The following is a 20,416-nucleotide window of genomic DNA, read 5'->3' on the forward strand; positions in this document are numbered from 1 at the left end:
CCTTACCATTGGCATTAGCAAGTGAAAGCAGTTATTTAAGACATGTAGGAAAGTAACTTCTACAGACACAATAATATCTGCCAATTCCTACCATCCCATAACACACAGACATGCATTTTCCACTCCATGGTGCGCCGTCTGCTATCTATACCCCAAAACAAATCAGATTTTGAAAATGAATTAAAGAAATAGTGTATAGCAATGGTTATAGTCCTACCATAATTGATAACATACTCAGTAGTAAGAAGAGACAAAGGATAAGAGCACTTCTGGAAGCTCCTCAGTAAGCACAAAACTGCACTAATAACACACGGGCCACCATGCTATATGTAGGTATGGTTTTAGAGGTACTTTCAAGCAAACTAAAGTCCAGGATATACAGGGTGAGTCACCTAACATTACCACTGGATATATTTCGTAAACCACATCAAATACTGACGAATCGATTCCACAGACCAAACGTGAGGAGAGGGGCTAGTGTAATTGGTTAATACAAACCATACAAAAATGCATGGAAGTATGTTTTTTAACACAAACCTACATTTTTAAATGGAACCCGAAGTGTTTTGTTAGCACATCTGAACATATAAACAAATATGTAATCAGTGCCATTTGTTGCATTGTAAAATGTTAATTACATCCGGAGATATTGTAACCTAAAGTTGACGCTTGAGTACCACTCCTCCGCTGTTCGATCGTGTGTATCGGAGAGCACCGAATTACGTAGGGATCTAAAGGGAATGGTGATGGACCTTAGGTACAGAGGAGACTGGAACAGCACATTACGTCCACATGCTAACACCTTTTTATTGGTCTTTTTCACTGATGCACATGCACATGCACATGTACATTACCATGAGGGGTGAAGTACACATACACACGTGGTTTCCATTTTCAATTACGGAGTGGAATAGTGTGTGTCCCAACATGTCAGGCCAATAGATGTTCAGTGTTGTGGCCATCTTTTAATGCATACAATTGCAATCTCTGGCGTAATGAATGGTCGTACACGCCGCAGTACATCTGGTGTAATGTCACCGCAGGCTGCCACAATACGTTTTTCATATCCTCTGGGGTAGTAGGCACATCACGGTACACATTCTCCTTTAACATACCCCACAGAAAGAAGTCCAGAGGTGTAAGATCAGGAGAATGGGCTGGCCAATTTATGCGTCCTCCACGTCCTATGAAATGCCCGTTGAACATCCTGTCAAGGGTCAGCCTAGTGTTAATTGCGGAATGTGCGGGTGCACCATCATGCTGATACCACATACGTCGATGCGTTTCCAGTGGGACATTTTCGAGCAACGTTGGCAGATCATTCTGTAGAAATGCGATGTATGTTGCAGCTGTTTGGGCCCCTGCAATGAAGTGAGGACCAATGAGGTTGTCCATAGACCAGTAATGCATGTTCCGTAGATTCACTGCCTCATGGTTTGTGAAACCCGCTTCATCGGTAAAGAGGTAGAACTGCAACACATTCTCTGTTAATGCCCATTGACAGAATTGCACTCGATGATTAAAGTCATCACCATGTAATTGCTGATGTAGCGACACTTGAAACGGGTGAAAGCGGTGACGATGCAGTATGCGCATGACACTACTTTGACTCAGTCCACCGGTTCTCGCAATGTCCCGTGTACTCATGTTCATGGCAACAGCAGCTAGCACACCAACTGCACCCGCTTCTCCTGTGACGGGTCAGTTACGGACCCGTTTGCATGCTACGACCATACCTGTTGCATACGGTTGGCGGTAGATGTTTTGCAATGTGCGGCACGTTGGATGCTCTCTGTCCGGGTACAGTTCTGCATACACCCTGCAGGCTTCAGCTGCATTTTGTCGACACTCACCATAGATGAGTATCATCTCCACCTTTTCAGAGTTCAAATACACCATGGTCACAGTTCCTACAACACTACACTATCACAGACGTCTGGTAACACAGTGTACTACAGTTGGTCTGCATGCGGAGACGAATGCAGAATAACAATAGCAGCAAGCGCTACATGTAGACACTGCGACAGCTAGACCAAACCACAACAGTGCACTACAGCCACACTCGTAAACACGGTTGTGATCATAAACATGTCCCTGCAGATGCTGCTCGCCGACCGTGGCCCGTGTTTGTTACAACACGCAACTGAAAGTCGGAGGTTTCAAGCGTCAACTTTAGGTTACAATATCTCCGGATGTAATTAACATTTTACAATGCAACAAATGGCACTGATTACGTATTTGTTTATATGTTCAGATGTGCTAACAAAACTAACGTGGTTCCATTTAAAAAAAACGTAGGTTTGTGTTAAAAAACATAGTTCCGTGCATTTTTTTATGGTTTGTATTAAACAATTACACTAGCCTCTCTCCTCACGTTTGGTCTGTGGAATCGGTTCATCAGTATTTGATGTGGTTTACAAAATATATCCAGCGGTAACGTTAGGTGACTCACCCTGTATACTCCAGCTTTTTATGTTACAAATACTGTTCTTTACATTCTGGTCAACAATAAAGACAAGGTTCCACCTGTAGAACAGAATGGAATTTGTAGGATATCCTCCAATCTGTGTGTCAAATTATATATAGATATATCAGGAGGGCTATAACTCCTAGACTGACTGAGCATTAAAAGAGTTGGTGACTGAAAAAGAAAGATTCCACCTTTGATGAACATGTTCTGAATGGATGTCATTCTTATGTTATTAAATGTCTTCCATAGGGGAACTAAAGGCAAAAAACTAATGTCACTCATAATTCTGGCTGTTAATAAACATTAATCAGGCAATCCTGACATGATTCTCAATGAGCAAACACAGTCTCATTATTCACCTGTACTGAAGTAGCAACAACTAGTTAACATTTTTTCTCACCATTACATAATATGCTTGTTATAACTGTTCCACACCCACATTCCATAGAGTCCTTTATCCCCTCTGCCCCCTCCCCCCCCCCTTTTTCATTCTGTTCTCCACATCTATCACTAATTTTGTCCATGTAACAAAGCAGTCTGTGCCAATGTTCACTTGTACACCATTTTTGGCATATACATTCTTATATTTTTAATCTTTGAGTATAACATAAAATAATATTTCTTTTTTCAGAGCTCCATTGTTACTTTCATTATGCTTGTGATTCTTATAGATATATAGTTGTTAAAGGTCACATATCCTTGTAGAAACAATTTTTGTGCAGCTTTAAACTTTCACTAATGTAGGACTATCTGCTTACTTTCAAGTTATCTGAGGATGGCCTAGAAAGCTGAAAATAAATGTTACTCTGGAATATCAGTATTCTGTATTTAAGTTTCTAAAATGTTACAGTATAGTTTATATTGTATTATATTAGATTGTATTAATTCAATGAAATACCATATCACTGGAAGCTTTTTAACTATTGTCAGAGAATAAAGAACAAAAATGAACAAGGAACTTATTTATTGGGTTTATTGAAAATCATCGAAATCAAACGACACAGACATGGTACGTGTGACAGTCCAGCAAGTAGTCACTGTCAGTGTTACATAATACCTGGTACTACTGGTGGCACTAGGCAAGTTTGCAAAACAACTTTCCAGGAATTATTTGGGGGCAGTTACAGATTTTTGTAAACTCTTCAGGCTAGAAAAAAGTAGTAGTATCTATATATACAGCCATCCACAGTAAGAATGCAGGTCATAAGAAGTTCAGTGACAGTGATATACAGTAAATTAAAGATCACATAAGCAGCTTCGTACTTGCTGAAAGCCATTATGATTATTCCAAGTTGAGTAGAGAGTACTTCAGCCCACATTGATATCTATCAAGTATGCACATTTCATATAAGGTAATGTATCCACTGACTTCTCTTTTGTACAAATTTTACATGTCAATTTTTTTAGAGAGATTTTCCACATGTGTCCTTTCACAGGCCTCATACAGACACTTAGGTGATATGTCAAATTTCAGTGTACAAGATGACAAGTAAATGTCAACTACAGCCACAGTTGAACAGATAATTTAATAGGCACTCATGCAGCCGAGTCAATACTCCACATTTGTGAAACTACTGTTATATGTATTTATATCAAACAAGTGTTATTTGCATCAACATTAACATATCCAGTATGTATTACAGCAAGAAGATAAATTGAGTATTCATGTCAGTGATAACAATATTGCTTTTAGGTATATGTGGGATGAAAGTCTTGTTATGCAAGTTAGCTCTGTACTTGCTTTATGTTTGTTTAAAATCTTCAATTTGGGGCTAGTTATGCATAATAAACTAGTTACCTAGTCAGATAACTGTGCTGTCCTAAATTAAAATAGCACAGTTGTGTTTTTAATGATGTTTCTATTAAACCTTTGGATGGTTTGGAGAGTTAATACAGAAGTTTTTTGTTAGTGGGTATGATTTTTTAAGCTGGGACAGAAATTTTATATAGATTTCTTTATAATGTCAGTTGTGTTTGTATCACATTTTTTTTCTACAAAAAGATCTCTCTTTTAACACTGGAGTAACACATACAAAAAATTATGTAAAGGGCAATATCACGCACACACTTGCAAGCTTTATAAAAGGACACACTTTTTTTCTGAAAAATATACCTAGCTAGGTTAAGTCGCACCACATTTATGCATCAATAACATTTGAGAACCATCAACAATTTTTTAATTCACTCTCTCCTGCACAATGTTTTGAGATTCACACAACTTTTCTGACATATAGTTTTCATGAAACTCCACACAATCCCATTCATTCATAAGAGTTGTGCAACTACTGCTACCAAGACTCTTAATCTTCCACTACGATACAAATGACTCAACAGTACAGTATTAGTATAACAGCATCTGCTGATTTTGATAACTTATACAGCACAGACTGGAGTATTAACTCTTTTTGACTTCACTATAAGACTCAGAATTTCTATCATATCATATGAAACACATTACACAAAACTGTAGATGGCAATAGTAGTAGATGCTCTGTGATGGCACACAATTTCTTTATAAATATTTGAGGCAAGTAACACAGTTCCACAAGTTAAGTTTTTGCAACAATGCAAAATAGTGTACAATGAACTGAAAGTTCTAACCAGTTTTCATATGTCACTGTTGTTAAATAATTAAGAAGCTGTATATAAAATATCTTCATTATATACAGAATAATGTATATTAAGCCAAAGTAATCTGAAACTGTCATTGCAGAACAGCTAACAATGTGACATATTTTAAGCACTGTACTAATCTGTTACTATCAAGTTATCTTTAAATTTTCATGAATACTTTCCTTTGTTCTGAAACAATTAGTGTAAACACTTAAGGAATACCTACCATTAAATTATATTTAGAAGTCAATTGGTTAAGATAACAAAAACACACAAAACAACATTAAAAGAGAGCACCATTTGATACACACACTAATATTAACAGTCCATTTTTCAACAAGAAAGGACATTTCTTTTAAAAAAAAATACACAAAAAGTAAAAGATCACACCACAAATATGAACAAAGTTCTTGTTTTTCAGTAACTGTCTTGTCTTTCGCTTTCTCTCTCAAACCTCTGATTCTTATAAAATGAAACTTTGATTAGCAAGACTCAAGATTTAGCATTTAGTTTTGTGCACTGCTGTTTTTTTAATCTGTTTTATGTGGAGTCAAGTGAGGATTCTTCTGTATATATTTCCTAAAACAGCTTATCCAACAAATAAAGAAAGGTAAGCAAGGCCTTTGTTCCACAAAATTTACAGAAAATTGTTGAGTCAGCTAAAGCTATGAAATCATTTCGTGTAATTCCACTGCATACAACTGAGTTCTTTGATTTTAAAGATGCTGCTGTGATTAAACATTTTTGTCAATGCAGGTTTATGTGTGTGTGTGTGTGATGATCAAATTGTCCCATACCCATTAATCTAAAATAGTTATCAAAAATTCTTACCCTGAAACACATGAGTGGAAAAATGACAATGTATTCAAAAGAGGAAAGACTGTGGCTGATGTATAACATGCCGTACTTTGTCTGAAAGACCAGCTATGTTTATCAGTTGCAAAACAGAAAGACTTTTTGGTGATGTTGCCATTTTTTCAACAGCCCAGGGTATTGTACAATAACCTTTGCAATACCTGATCCCAAGAATCGAGTTACGTAATACTCAGACACAGTACTGAGAGATTTTTTCCTTGAATTTGATTGTGTTATTCTTTTATAAAAAAAAAAAAACAAAAATTAAAAAATATAAGAAATGATTTTTGTTGACTACAGTTCTACTAGTTAAAATATTATGGCTGTATTTCTATACTTGTATAATCACAAATAAAACTTGGTGCCTTAGTGTTGTTGGTACCTGCAAACTTTCTTATTGGCACTCAGAACTGGTCAGTTCCCTGGTATTCTTAATACATTATTTATTTTCTAATTTGTTTCATTTTTTGCAGTGATTAGGTGGGCAGCATAATTCTGTGGTATCATGCTGCTTCTCAATGTTTTTGTCTATAGATAAGCTATGTACGAATGTGAGGTTGGCACTTAGAACATTTGATATTTCTATTCTTGAGATGTGTTATGGTTGGTGGAAAGTCATTGAAAATGTGTTTTTGTGACTGATGGAAACAAAAGATATGAACTTCATTTTTGAAGGAAAGACATATATTATTTACAGCAAATGTCATTAAAAAATAAGGAGAACTTGTATGTCTTTACAATTCTTTGAACTGGTTTCTATGGTATATTAAATTTGTGCTGTAAATAATTCATATTACATGCTTTTGAACCTGGAAAACTTTAACTTGATTTATCAAGTTTCATCAAAATATGATACCAAATGATATTATGGGATTAAGTTAGCAAAGTGTGCCAACTTTTTCATTTTTGTATCATCTATATATGACAACATATGCATTGAAATAATTATTTGTGTACATAGGTGTTTCAGCAGTTCTGTAGTGGGCTTCTCCCAACTGAATTTGTCATCAAGCTCAATCCCAAAGAAAGTAATGCTGTGAACCTCTTCTATCTGCATGTCCCTGTATTTTGTGCCTATGTTATGAGCCAAACTCAGAAAGATCAGTTTGGTTTCCATAGGAATGTAGAAACATGTGGGGCAATACTGACCCTATGACATATCTTACAAGTTACATTGAAGAAACGTGAACTGGTGTTTATAGCTTTTGAAGATGTACAGAAAGCTTTTGACAGTGTTGACTGGAATAGACTTTTTGAAATTAAGAAAGCACTGGGAATAAAACACTGGGTGCAAAATGTTGTGTACAACTTAAACAGAAATGAGACTGCAGTTATAACAATTGAAGGACATGGAAGAAAGCAGTAGCTGAGAATGGAGTGAGACAGGGTTGCAGCCTCTCCCTTATGTTCTCAGCTTTGTGCATTGAGCAAGCAGTAAAGGAAAAATGGAGAAATTTGGAAAGGAAATTAAAGTTCAGGGAGGAGAAACTAAAACTTTGAAGTTTGTTGTTGAAATTGTAACTCTGTCATCGACAGCAGAGTACTTGGAAGACAAACTCACTGGTGAGGATAATGTCTTGAAAAGAGTTTCTAAGATGAACATCAACAGAAGTAAAACAATACTGTCAAATTAAAACAGTCAAGGATGACTGTATTAGATAAGTAAATGAGACAGTAAAAGTGGTCTGTGAGTTGTGCAGTGAAGTAATTGATGATGACTGAAGTAGAAATGATATCAAATGCAGATTAGTAATAGCAAGAAAAGCAATTCTGAAAAAGAGAAATTTCTGAATGCTGAATACAAGTGCAAATGTTAAGAAGTTCCCTTTGAAGGTATATTTACGGCGGTGGCCTTGTAGAGAAATGAAACACAGACAACAAACCCATCAGACAAGAAGAAAATGCAAGCATTTGAAATGTGATGCTACAGAAGAATGCTGAAGATTATATCAGTAGTTCAAATAACAAATGAGGAGGCACTAAATCAAATTGGTGGAAAGAAATTTCTTGGAGAACTTGACTAAAAAAAAGGATTGGTTGATAGGACACATCCTGAGGCTTCAATGAATGGTGATTTTGGTAACTGAAGGAAGTGTGAGTGAGTGGGGTGGGTAAATATTGTAGAGAGAACAAGGCTTAATTACAGTAAGCAGGTTCAGACTGATGTAGGTTGCATTAGTTATACAGAGATGAAGTGGCTTGATGGGATAGACTACTACAGGTAGCTACATAAACACATCATTTCTTCTACTATACAAGCTTCACATAAATTCTCCTGCCTACCTTGAGGGACTAGCACTGCTGGAAGAAATGATAACTGTGGAGAACTGGCTTAGCCACAGCCTAGAGCATTCTTTCCAGTGTGAATTTTCACTCTGCAGTGGAGTGTATGCTGATTTGAAACTTCCTGGCAGATCAAAACTATGTGCCAGATTGGAACAAAAACCTGGGATCTTTGTTTGCCACAGTTATGTGCTTTACACTTTACTGAATGAGCTATCCAAGAACATCATGCAACCCGAGTCCCAAGTTTGAGTTCCAGTCTGGCAGACAGTTTTAATCAGCTAGGAAGTTCCAAATCAGTGCACACTCCCTGAAGAGTGAAACTTAATTTTGCATCATATCAGTTGTCAGGCTGAAGGCCATTAATAAATAATATGTAGCTAGCCAGTTCATTTAGATACTGATTAAGTGTTTTGTTAGCAATGATAATTGTTATCTGTGACACTGTAGAATGAATTTTGTGCTGTAGGTTGAGCCTGAAAGATATTTTAGAGACCAAATTAAACTGCTGTCTCTCAAAGTACAACTTATAAATGTAAATGGAAGTTTATTTAGCCCTGCTACTCAAGCTTTTGAATGTTTCCACAATAAGATTTTTTAAAGAATGGACATCTGTCATTGAAGCTATGGCAGAGCTGTTTCATTTTCCTCAGCTGATGACTATTGGAAACATCACTAGTGTAATAAGAAACAGTTTATCTGATGGTTTGATACTAGGACAAAACAAAATGGATGGTGGTGATGGTCTACTGTATTTTTTTTTCTGAATGGAAGTAGTCAGTGCATTGGAACTTTCATTGTAGAATGCTAAGCGAGCTATTGCACACAATATCCTAAGAACCTAAGGAGAGGAAGTACACGTTTTCACATTTTTTTCACTGATTCTCTCTACTGTACTGACAGTGATGGGAAATGTGGGTGTTCATTTGCCTATCCTTTCACATATTGAAAAACAACAGAACCACCTTCTGGATGATGCAATGACATTGCCAAATGGGAAGACCATCATAAGATACACTTTCTGTATTTAGGATTGCTGAAGTGAGATATTACTAATTGGGAAAATTGCATCATTGTTCTTTTGAGAACTTTGAATGATAAACATGCATAACTGAAGGAAATTGTAAGGCTAGGGGGATGAGGTTGTGCTATTTATTTCCCAATTTGGGAGATTTTCATACTGCTCTTGAAAGTCAGACTAATTAGAGAAGTAAATATAGAAATAATATTTACAGTCACTGCATAATCCTTGTGTGAATTTAGAAGTCTGTGGAGCAACTGACCACCCAATGACAACAATGAATGCTAACCAGTAACATTGGTTCCACCTCAGAATGAGCTACCTAGTGAATTTCTACATGCCTTGAGGTTTAATAATCTTTGTTGTTACCATTGCAATAAAGTATATAAGTGACTAAATATGTGTAGATTATATTTGTTTAAGATTTTTGGTGAGCTTTGTCACGTTAAGACTTCAAACCAAGACAGCCAAAAATTGAATGGTAGAATATACAATTTGTATTTGTAAAGAGAACTAAGCAGCTTAATACGCATTAGTTTCCTTCATTCAACAATATTATATCTACCATGAAATCTGAATAAAGTTTCATGAGCAGACAAAAACTTTGAGTTGTATGAGAAATCTTAATTATTTGATGTAATTACTGCCAGTCATTATGTGCTACAACTTTTTTTCATGGTCAATTAAGGTCCCCTAATAAGTTTTGACCAATTTCAGTGCACTATAAAATGGCTGTTTATTAAATTTTATGCATAACTGTAACGCAAGTAAATAGTGAGCCATCATAATATGTACCAGTGACACAAGAGAAAGTTTAGAATATGTTGAAATTCCATGTATTCAAAAAGTGTTAAGGATTCAAAGTAAACATCAGAAGAAACTTTTCCACTGTATTTAAGTAAACAAGAATCAAAGGGTCTCCCAGGGAGTACCATATGCATTAAATCCTATTAATGTGGATGCGATTTGTTTTGTGACTAACATCATGTGTGGTTTATCAGATTGTCCTTTTAGTATTCTTGATGTTAAAAGTAAAAATGTATCTTTTAACACTTTTTTCTTTCTATTTTTACATTATGTAACTTCAGAATAACTGACCGTTTGCTAATTTTTTTCAGGCATTGGATCCCAAGAGAACGTGACCGAGTCAGGAAGGATATATACGAAATATATCAGATAGCATTAATATATTGGAGAGAGGAAATGTATTTAACATTGAACAATCAGGTATTTTTTTAAATGGAGGAAGTCCATTGAGGCCAAATTTAGTGGGACAGGAAGTTATAATTAGATTGCTGTGACTTCCATGTACACCAGTGTTTCATGATATATTCATTTTTATAATTATGCAAAATGAGTCATTCTTTCCCTATACCTGTGCAAATCATTCACTGTTATTTTCAGTGTATTCCATAGCTTACTGGCAGTTTCAGCCATATGTTGCTGAAGACATATTACGATTTGCTACTCAATATCATTTTAGTTAGTATTTTCAGTTCACTCATGACTTTTGCGTGATGGGACTTCCATATTCTTGCTTCCTACACAGAATATAAATCTACCTTATGTAATTTTTACAGACAGTCAGCAGTTCAGTGGCATCTGCTTCACTATGCAGTGCCAGGCAAGATGGTTCAATAGTTAAGACCCTTTATTCATATTTAGAAGAAATGAGTTTCAAGTCCCTACCAGGTCACCATGATTTAAATTTCCAGAAATCAGTGGAACAAATACCATGACAGTTTTTTAAATAATGCCACAACTATATTCCTTCAACATCCTTGTCCCCTGAACTTGTGCTCTGTCTCCATTGACCTCTTCCTTTCTTCCTTCCTTGCACTCAGAAACGGTTCAGTTAAAAATAATAGTCTAGCTTTGGGAGAAGAAGAGAAGTTTGTTCTTGTTTTCATTTTATTCAAATATCAGAATAAATCATAGTCAATTTCAAGTGTATGCATAATAGGTAAGGTCTTGTTAATCTAGTCTTGAAAGTGATAGGCACAGAAACTTCTGGGATATCAAACTGAAGTTCTCTCTATTCATAATCTGAAAACTTATACAGAACTAGCAATTGTAATGTTAATCATTAACACTGTGATTTGGAGTGAAATTTTTTTTGTTCATATGTAAGATACCTGTGATAAGTTTAGATCTGCAGTGTTGTGAACCACAAATAATCTGAAGAACTGCATAATTTCTTATCATCTACTCCATACAGTTCACAAAATAATTTTGAAAATGTTTGCAACTTTATATGCTGCTAACAATTATACACACAAATTGAAAGTGTTGATTTGAATGATTACTCTTTCGATTGAATTAGGTCCTCCTCCTACTGCCATCACAAGCAAACCACAGACAAGTTCGTTGCAGTAAAAGTATTTTACTTTATATTCTTTCAGATTCCATCTCTATTCTGTACAGCTTGTCTAACATTAGTGATGACACATTAAGAAATAGATTTCTAAGTATGGCAGTCTCCTGTGATCTACTCACCACAGCTAGAGCATCTTAACTATTTGTATACTTACAGAAACTCTCATAAGATGTGGTGATGAAATTATTATATTACTATAGTTGCAGTAACTGCTGATTGGCAGTGAAGTGCACTGTACACAGTTTTACACATACTGCAATTGACTGAATAAACCAATCAATTATCACTAAATAGCTGATGTGGAAGCATGAAATGGAAAAGTGATTATCAACATGCTTCGTGCATAACATATTGTGTTGAAATAAACAAGCTCCATAGTAGTAGTATATAGTTGTGTTTTTTTCTCAGTCTAAACTTCCAGCATAAAGAAACAGTAAAAATTGTTCTTAAGGTTCCGTAAATATTATTTTTTTAATTTTTCATCTTATACCATATAAGACAGCAGGGTATTTGTAGCATGCCATTGACTTTTCATGGTTTTTCTTACAGAATATTGTGGTAATATTTCTATAAGGACATATCACTGCTCACCTAATAGAAGTGGCATTAAACAGCACATGGGCATTTGTAAAAGTATGGTCTTTTGGGCAAAGCTGCTCTACTGACCGTATGAAACTGTTGTCTTAAACATTCAGTTGTATTGTGATATACTTACATCTCATGTCCATTTTCATTCTCCTTTGATGTTTTTGCTGATTACAGGTCTCTATGTTTTTTTGTCAATTGAAGTGGCACATCGGTATTGGTACTAGACTCACATTATGGGAGAGCAGAGTTCAGATTGCCATCTAACTGTTTAGATTTAAGTTTTCCACAGTGTCACTAAATATATAGAGCTGATTGCTGAGGCTGCTCCTTTGAAAATGCTGAAGTCAATTTTCTGTGGCATTCTTGCCCAATCAGAATTTGTGCTATGTCTATAATGACTTTTTCATCAATAATGATGGATGTCACCCACCAGGGTATTAAATCCAAATCTTTTGTCATGGTAGTATTTCCTCCAAATTTAACTTGTATCAGGCATTATAAATTTATTTTTCTGTTTTATGCAAACATTCATTTACTGCTGTGTAATCATACCCTCTTTGTCTAATTTGGTTCACATGTCATGATTCCTTTTGTTGGCAAAAATCTCTTTATAATATATGTTCTGCTCCAGTCAGCTGGAGGTAAGACAGAGAGGTATTAAAGACATTAACTGTCAGTGGGAATTGACTTATATCAATGGGGCAAATTAAAAATTTGTCCTGGACTGCGAATCAAACTTTCCCTATTGATGTAAATCAGTGCCAACTGGTAGCTTATGTCTTTAATTCCTGTGTGTCCTGACTCATAGTAGCTGTGGGATCAAAATGGTGTCTGTTGTTTCAGATGTGCCTGAAAGAACAGAAACAACATATGTATAATTGGAGATAAACTTTCTGTATTACTTGCACACAGTGAGTGTGATCATATCACTTTCTAAATGCTTTTCTTGTGGAACGTAAGTTGTTGAACAGCTAAGAAAGGAAACCCCGTAGTCAGGCCCTGAAGATCACATGATACTGGCCAATTTTGTTACCTTTTGCATCACAGATCTCGTGTGTAGTTAGGGACTGAAACTTGGTATTTTTCTTGATTCTTTCAGGTAGTGAGTGCTGTTTTGAAACTGATTGAAAGGGAACGTAAAGGAGAAACAGTAAACACAAGATTAATAAGTGAAGTTATCAACTGTTACATTGAAATGGGTAAGTGCAAATTACTTCAAAAAAATTGGTAGTAAGCTACCAAATCACTGGTATCTTATCAGTGGCAGTAATTCTGGTAGTAGTGTTTTGTACTTTTAGTGGAGATTTATTATGGGTAATGAGCGTAACACAGGTGCAAAATTTGTGTACATCAGCTAATTTTTGGTGGCAGTCAACATACATTTTCTTGTATCATATTTCTAGAAGGGTACCCTTGCACGTTTTGTTTGTCTGATTCTACAAATCTGTGATGAATGTCACTTGTGTGGCAAATATGTAATTGCTGCTGCTTGAATTAGCCAGGTCACAGTATTTATTGGTCTGTAAATTCATCAAACTTATACATACAGACTTCAAAAAAAGTTTTGCACTGCCTGAATTTTTAAAATGCATATTGCTAACACCAAAAGTAACAATGAGGCATGAAGTGCACACCTTGTTCTGCTATGAACAAACATTGTTATTGTAGTGTTGTCACCTTGTGCACTAAAACATTTTCAGATCCTTCTTGTCATGCTGTCCCCAAGGACATTGACACAGTGCTATTCCAGGTTTGGTACCTCATTGATCATTGATAGTAATCCTATGGGAGTAGTCCATAACTCATACATTACGACACAAATTGTATTTTGTAGTAATTTCAATGTACACTTTGCTAAAGAGAGTACCAAAAGGAGAGAATTTATGAATCTAGTATGCACTATTTGTAGCAAAGGAGCTCACAACCCATGCAAGGCAGCATGAGGCCTGATCAATAAACACATGAGAAACTCACCTCTCCATTAAGCTTATGTAGTCCAGATGACTTCAACAATTATTTTATTCACATTGTGAAAAACACTATAAGCGTAATCCCTGACTTGAAAATAGACCCTGCAGCTGCTGTAAGAAATAAAAAAGGTGCACCATGATAAACTGAAGGAAATTACAAAAAATGAAGTAATAAATATTGTAAAATCTTAGAAGCCTTCTGATGGACTATATATGGGATGTCAAATAATAGCCTCAAGGAAATTGTACGTGATGTTGCTTAACAATTAACTATGGTAATTAATTAATGCTGGCGTATTTCCCGACATGCTGAAAATTGCATCAACAGTACCAGTTTATAAGGAGGGTGACCCAGGCATCGTAGTGCTTCAAACCAATCTCAATAATTCCAGTCTCGTGCTGAATTCATTGAAACTGCAGTGAAAGACTAAATCTCAAATTACTTTCTAATTAATGAACTCTTCTCAGATGCACAGCATGGTTTCAGTAAAGGCAATTATACAATAGCAGCAGCAGCACTCAATCTCATCTCTGAGATAAAGCGCAGTTCTGAAGAAAAATAATCTTTAACAGTCATACTGTGTAATCTGAATAAGGTGTTTGACTCCATTCCTCATAAGGTCCTTCTAAATAAGCTCTGTCAGTATGGAGTTGGAGGGACTGTTCTGGCAACCCTCAAACCTTATCTGGAAAACAGAAGGCAGATCATATCAGTCCATGGAGCACTATCATGTGAATGGAAGTTGGAATACAGCATGATGTAGGGATCAGTAAAGGGGCCCCTTCTGTTCCTAGTTTTTGAGAATGACTTAAGCAAAAAAAATGGTTCAAATGGCTCTGAGCACTATGAGACTTAACATCTCAGGTCATCAGTCCCCTAGAACTTAGAACTACTTAAACGTAACTAACCTAAGGACATCACACACATCCATGCCCGAGGCAGGATTCGAACCTGTGACCGTAGCGGTCGTGCGGTTCCAGACTGAAGTGCCTAGAACCGCTCGGCCACCAGCGGCCGGCTGACTTAAGCACTCACGGACAGTTTTTGCACTTTGTGGATGACACAACTTTATACTCAAAAGCCATCAATGCCAGCAAGGCTCAAGAAGAAGCAGATGCTTTGTTTTACGTTACAAAAGAGTGATTTGTTATAAACAAAGCAAAAATCAATGAAGAAAAATCACAAGCATTGAAATGTAGCCTCATTGACAAAGTATACTTAAACTGTGTAGGGTCTGTGAAACTTCTGGGGTTCATAGTGGACAACAAACTCACTTGACAAGACAACAATGCAAATGTGTGTGAAAAAGTGTCATGAGTCATGTACCAACTGAGAAAACTGAAACACATAACAACTGATCAGCATTTGCTAATGGTATATTACTCATTGTTTCACAGGCATATTGGCTATAGCCTGTTACTGTAGAGTCACTCTACAGGCAGCGAGGAAGCAATAAGGATCATAACATCAGGTAGAAGATAGGAGCACTGAAGGCCATTATTCAGAAAATTGGAAATAATAACTGTTTATAGTCATTATGTATCTTTGTGCCTCCTTCACATTAAGAAAAAATCTAGATTTCTTCAGCAGGAGACATGATATACATTACCACAATTCCCACAACAAAGAGAGCATAAACAAACCAACCTCTTAGCTGTCCAAAACGAGAGAGAGCTCTCTGAACATTGTGCTGAGAACATTCGTTTCACTACCCATAGAAGTGCAGACCCTGGCACTGGAGATGTTCAAAAACAAAAGTTCAAGAGCCTTAAAACTCCACCCAGTAGCTTTTCTTATTGTGAAGAAAGTGAACAGAGTTACTGAATTTCCTCAAAAATTAGTGAATCTGTCACAGAACTCAAGAGTAAATTGTAGATTAAATGTATACATAGTAAAATGATTAACAACAATTTAAGGACAAGATAGACTGCTACTGACACATTAAGATGCAGAAAGGCACAATGAAAAGACACTTACACATTAGCCTTTGGCCAAAGTCATTATCAGAAAAGAACACACACACACACACACACACACACACACACACACAGATGTATATATATTTGTTCACACAAGCAAACACATCTAAGGCACACACAACGGCCATCTCCGGCAGCTCAGTGGTTCAAGCTTTTGTGTAAATAATGTTTGTGTGTGTGTGTGTGTGTGTGTGTGTGTGTGTGTGTGTGTTTCCTTTTCTGATGAAGGCTTTGGCTGTAAGCTAATGTGTAAGTGTCTTTTCATTCTACCTGTACAGTAAGTAGCAATCTACCTTTTCCAACCTGGAGTTTCCATTGTTTGATTTAGCGAAATGCTTAATCTGTTAAATTTTTTTCTGTTGTTACATATTATTTGTAAATATCAATTTTATAATTTTTGATGTTGTCTATCTAGCCATAGCTGGGTAATGACACAACCGTGGTAATAAAAGGTAATAATAAAGTAATAACAGACTTGTTTTTCCCGCAAGGCTCCCTCAACTGAGCTGAGACAGGACAGAACAAAATTTGTACTGAATTTGTGCATACTGACAAAATGTGTTTGGAAGATATATGTTGTGCATGTTCACAGAGTCATCTCAAAGTATTAATTCACAGTTAACTTGTCAATAGAGAATTCTGTACTTGTATTGCTCAGCACACAATTGTGTGGGTGACTGTGGACAGTCTCACAATCAGGTAATGTCATTCCAAAATATTGTGACTCTGCCTCCCTGCTGGACATGCACAGCATGCTAGGTTTCTTCTGCATACTTCACTGACATGTGAATAGGAGCTACTAAATCCTGTATTTATCGATGGTGAGGAGCTGACACTTATTCTCTTGTGTCTGTTTACAGGAGCTCTGTAAACCGTCTGCATCATAATTTTGAATGACCACCAGCAGTGCTTGGCAGAGACCAAGTAGCCAGGTCGTGATTGCTGTGTGGATTTAATTTTGGATCATCCAGTATAGTTTTAGGTTTTTCATCCTATTGCCCTCAGGAAGTCTTAACGTAACTTTGTTGTTGTCCCGTGTGAGTTCCTATGAGCCATACTGAGCAGACAGTTCATGTGATTGCCCAGGCAACTGCTACAAGGTAGATTTTTCACTTCACTGTTAGTACCACAAACATAGGCAGTAGATAAGTGTTGTGATAAATGCCCACATGGTGAGCAACACTGCAAACTGTCAACACTTGCTGACACAGAATGACAATGTAGGTAAGATTAAATGGTGTAGAGTTATGTTAGGAGAATATTACACATTGAGTAGTTCCTGCAATCCTAACTACACCAATTAAAGTTGCTGCAAGAACACACTTCCTGGAAATTTACTTTCAGGTGCTACAGATAGCAAGTGCTATCAGAAAACTATTTTAATTTATCACTGTGGTGTCTAACAGCTCCTTGAGAAGTTCGAACAGTGGTGGTGGTATTACATTATCTGTATACAAGATATGATTATAAGTCTAAACTGTTGTTTCCAAAATGTCAAAGTGTGTTAACCTCTTGACTGGGCTGTTCCTTGTGCCATTATCTGTGCCCACCTGTGTAATTATTCCCATGTCTCATGGTACTTTCTTGCAGTGCAGCATAATATGACATGCTTTGGTGCACTTTTTTCAAATCAAGTGATTGTTACAGTTTGTTACAAGTTGTTAACAGTTCATAGCTTTTTGCAGCAGGAATGTATACTATGAAAATAAGCATGTTACAGTTGATTTAATTTGACAGTGTCATGGAGGTTTTTATTGGAGGAGGGACACAATACTTTTCAGAAAACAGAGGGTTCAAGAATTTCTATCTTTGAGTAATACATTTCAAAATCAGGTTTCTGAACTATACCTTGTAGGAATAACACTGTGAATAAGAAACAGGAATCTCAATTGTTGGTTGACACCCATCTGTGAACATGCAATCATTGTTTCATTGTACCCACATATGAAATTACAAACTGCTAAGTACATTTTTTAGCCCCATTAATTACACAGGCCAGCAAAAAATTTTTTTTAAAATTTTTTTTTTTACTTTAATAGCTGATCTTTATACATTTTTATAAGCTGAATCCAAATCTAGCCTTAGTTTTTTTTGTATCACCCATGGTTTTTGAGCAATATGCTTTTTACTATAGAGTATAAAAATCCTATGCTATACTATAAATGGGGAAATTAATGAAATGCTTTGTTACAACGTAAGCATGGTTTGTATTTACAGTAAGCTAATTAAAACAATGATATGTGTAAATAGAGGTTTCACTTGTCAGCTGGAATTGGTTTGTATTTTCTTTCTCTTTTTTCTTTGAAACTTTTTGTGTAACTTTTTCTATGTAATTTGATTTGATTTGATTTATTTCATGTTCCATAGGTCCAACTGTGTTGGATACACAAGGACGTCGAACGAGTCAGTTTTTTTACAAATACAATCTGATAATCTTGCAGCATATATAGAAATTTGAGTACATAATTAAATAAAAATTTATACAGTAAATTTTTGGGCAGCAATACAGAAAAAGAAAATACATATTTTCTTAGAATCATTAAAACACTACAGAAAACAGATACAGATCACAGGTTAAATAACATTCTTAGTGGCATTATGTCAACTTGTATTCTATAATATTAAAATATTACAATTTATTTAGTTAAAAATTCATCTAGACTGTAAAAACCTTTTTCTAGCAGAAATATTTTTAGTGCTTTCTTAAACTTACTCTTGTTATGAATCTCTGTCTTTATTTCGGGAGGAAGAGCATTGAAGAGTTTTGTTCCAGTGTAGTGGACACCCTTTTGTGCCGAGCTTAAATTTTTGAGTTCACTGTGTATGTCATTCTTCCTCCATGTGTTATGCTCACTGTTTGGTTGAAATATCCCTATATTTTTACAAACAAAACACATGAGAGAAAAAATATATTGGAATGTAGTTGTGTATATTTTAAGATTACGAAAACTATTTCTACACGAGTCTCTTGGGCGCAATCCACATATAATTCTTAAAGCTCGCTTCTGTGCAATGAACACTTTCCTTGCTAATGGCTGGTTGCCCCAAAAAATAATTCCGTACTCAATGAGAGAATGAAAATAGCCTTAGTATGCCACTTTTGCAGTGTTAGGTTCAACACATGTAGTGACAACCCGTAAAGTATAGGTAGCAGAGCTAAGCCTCTTACAGAGATCAATAATATGTGAAGACCAGTTCATTTTCTTGTCGATGTGCCCTCCAAGAAATTTTGTTGTTTCCATTCTAACTATTGATTGATTACCACATGTCACACTTATCTCTCTCTCTTTTTCTGTTTTTGTACAGAACTGAATAAAGCTGGTCTTACTGGAATTTAATGAGAGACCATTAACCTTGAACCAATTACCCACATCTGAGAGTATGTGATTAATGAGTTCCTCAAGATTGTTGTCTGTTCTACTGCTCATAAAAAGTGTGGTATCATCAGCAAATAAAGTAAATTTACACGGCAGGCTTGTGCATGATGGTAGATCATTTATAAAAATCAGTAATAATAGTGGCCCAAGAATTGAGCCCTGAGGCACTCCCCATGTAATGGAACTCCATTCAGAATCTGAGGAAGTGTCACATACTCCACCTGAGCTATTCAAGACAACTTTTTGTTTTCTGTCTTGGAGGTACGACTTTAGCCAATTGCCTGCAACACCACTTATTCCTACTAATTTTGCATTTTGCAAGAGAATCTGGTGATGAATACAGTCAAACACTTTGGATAAATCACAGAAGACACCAAGTGCTAGCATTTTTTCATTAAGGGTTTCTAGCACTTCATTTGCAAGTGCGTAGACTGCGTCTTCTGTTGAACGGCCCTTTTGAAAGCCAAATTGGCTCTTGCTGAGAACTCCATTCTTCATGAGATGATCAGTAATTCTTACATGTATTAGCTTTTCTAGAATTTTGGAGAAAGCTGTCAGCAAAGAGATAGGTCAATAGTTAGTTAGTTCAGCTTTATTGCCCTTTTTGTACAGGGGCTTCACAATGGCATACTTAAGTCTACTGGGAACAACACCTTTCTGAAGGGAAGCATTGAAAATATGACAGAGAATGTCCCTTATCCACACACAAGAATATTTCAATAAATTACTAGATATATTATCAACCCCTGCAGAGTTTGTACTTTTTAGAGACATGATGATTTTTTTGAATTTCTTCTACAATGACAGGATTAAGGTGCATTTCTGAAATTGTGTTTGAATATACTGCTTGACAAAGAGTTACAGCTTCATCAACATTGGGCT

General features: G+C 36.0%; 1 protein-coding gene across 3 annotated transcripts in view; it reads left to right on the top strand.

Annotated features, from left to right (window-relative positions):
- LOC124721647 (cullin-1-like) overlaps positions 1-20,416 on the top strand; it is a 248,952-nt gene that overhangs the window by 92,853 nt on the left and 135,683 nt on the right. For all 3 annotated transcript variants that reach the window (XM_047246710.1, XM_047246712.1, XM_047246711.1), the window contains exons 5-6: positions 10,361-10,469; positions 13,307-13,406. In XM_047246710.1, the coding sequence (XP_047102666.1) occupies positions 10,361-10,469; positions 13,307-13,406 (209 nt within the window). The remainder of the gene's footprint in view (positions 1-10,360; positions 10,470-13,306; positions 13,407-20,416) is intronic.

This window comes from Schistocerca piceifrons, chromosome X, assembly GCF_021461385.2.
Source record: "Schistocerca piceifrons isolate TAMUIC-IGC-003096 chromosome X, iqSchPice1.1, whole genome shotgun sequence".
Taxonomy (NCBI): domain Eukaryota; kingdom Metazoa; phylum Arthropoda; class Insecta; order Orthoptera; family Acrididae; genus Schistocerca; species Schistocerca piceifrons.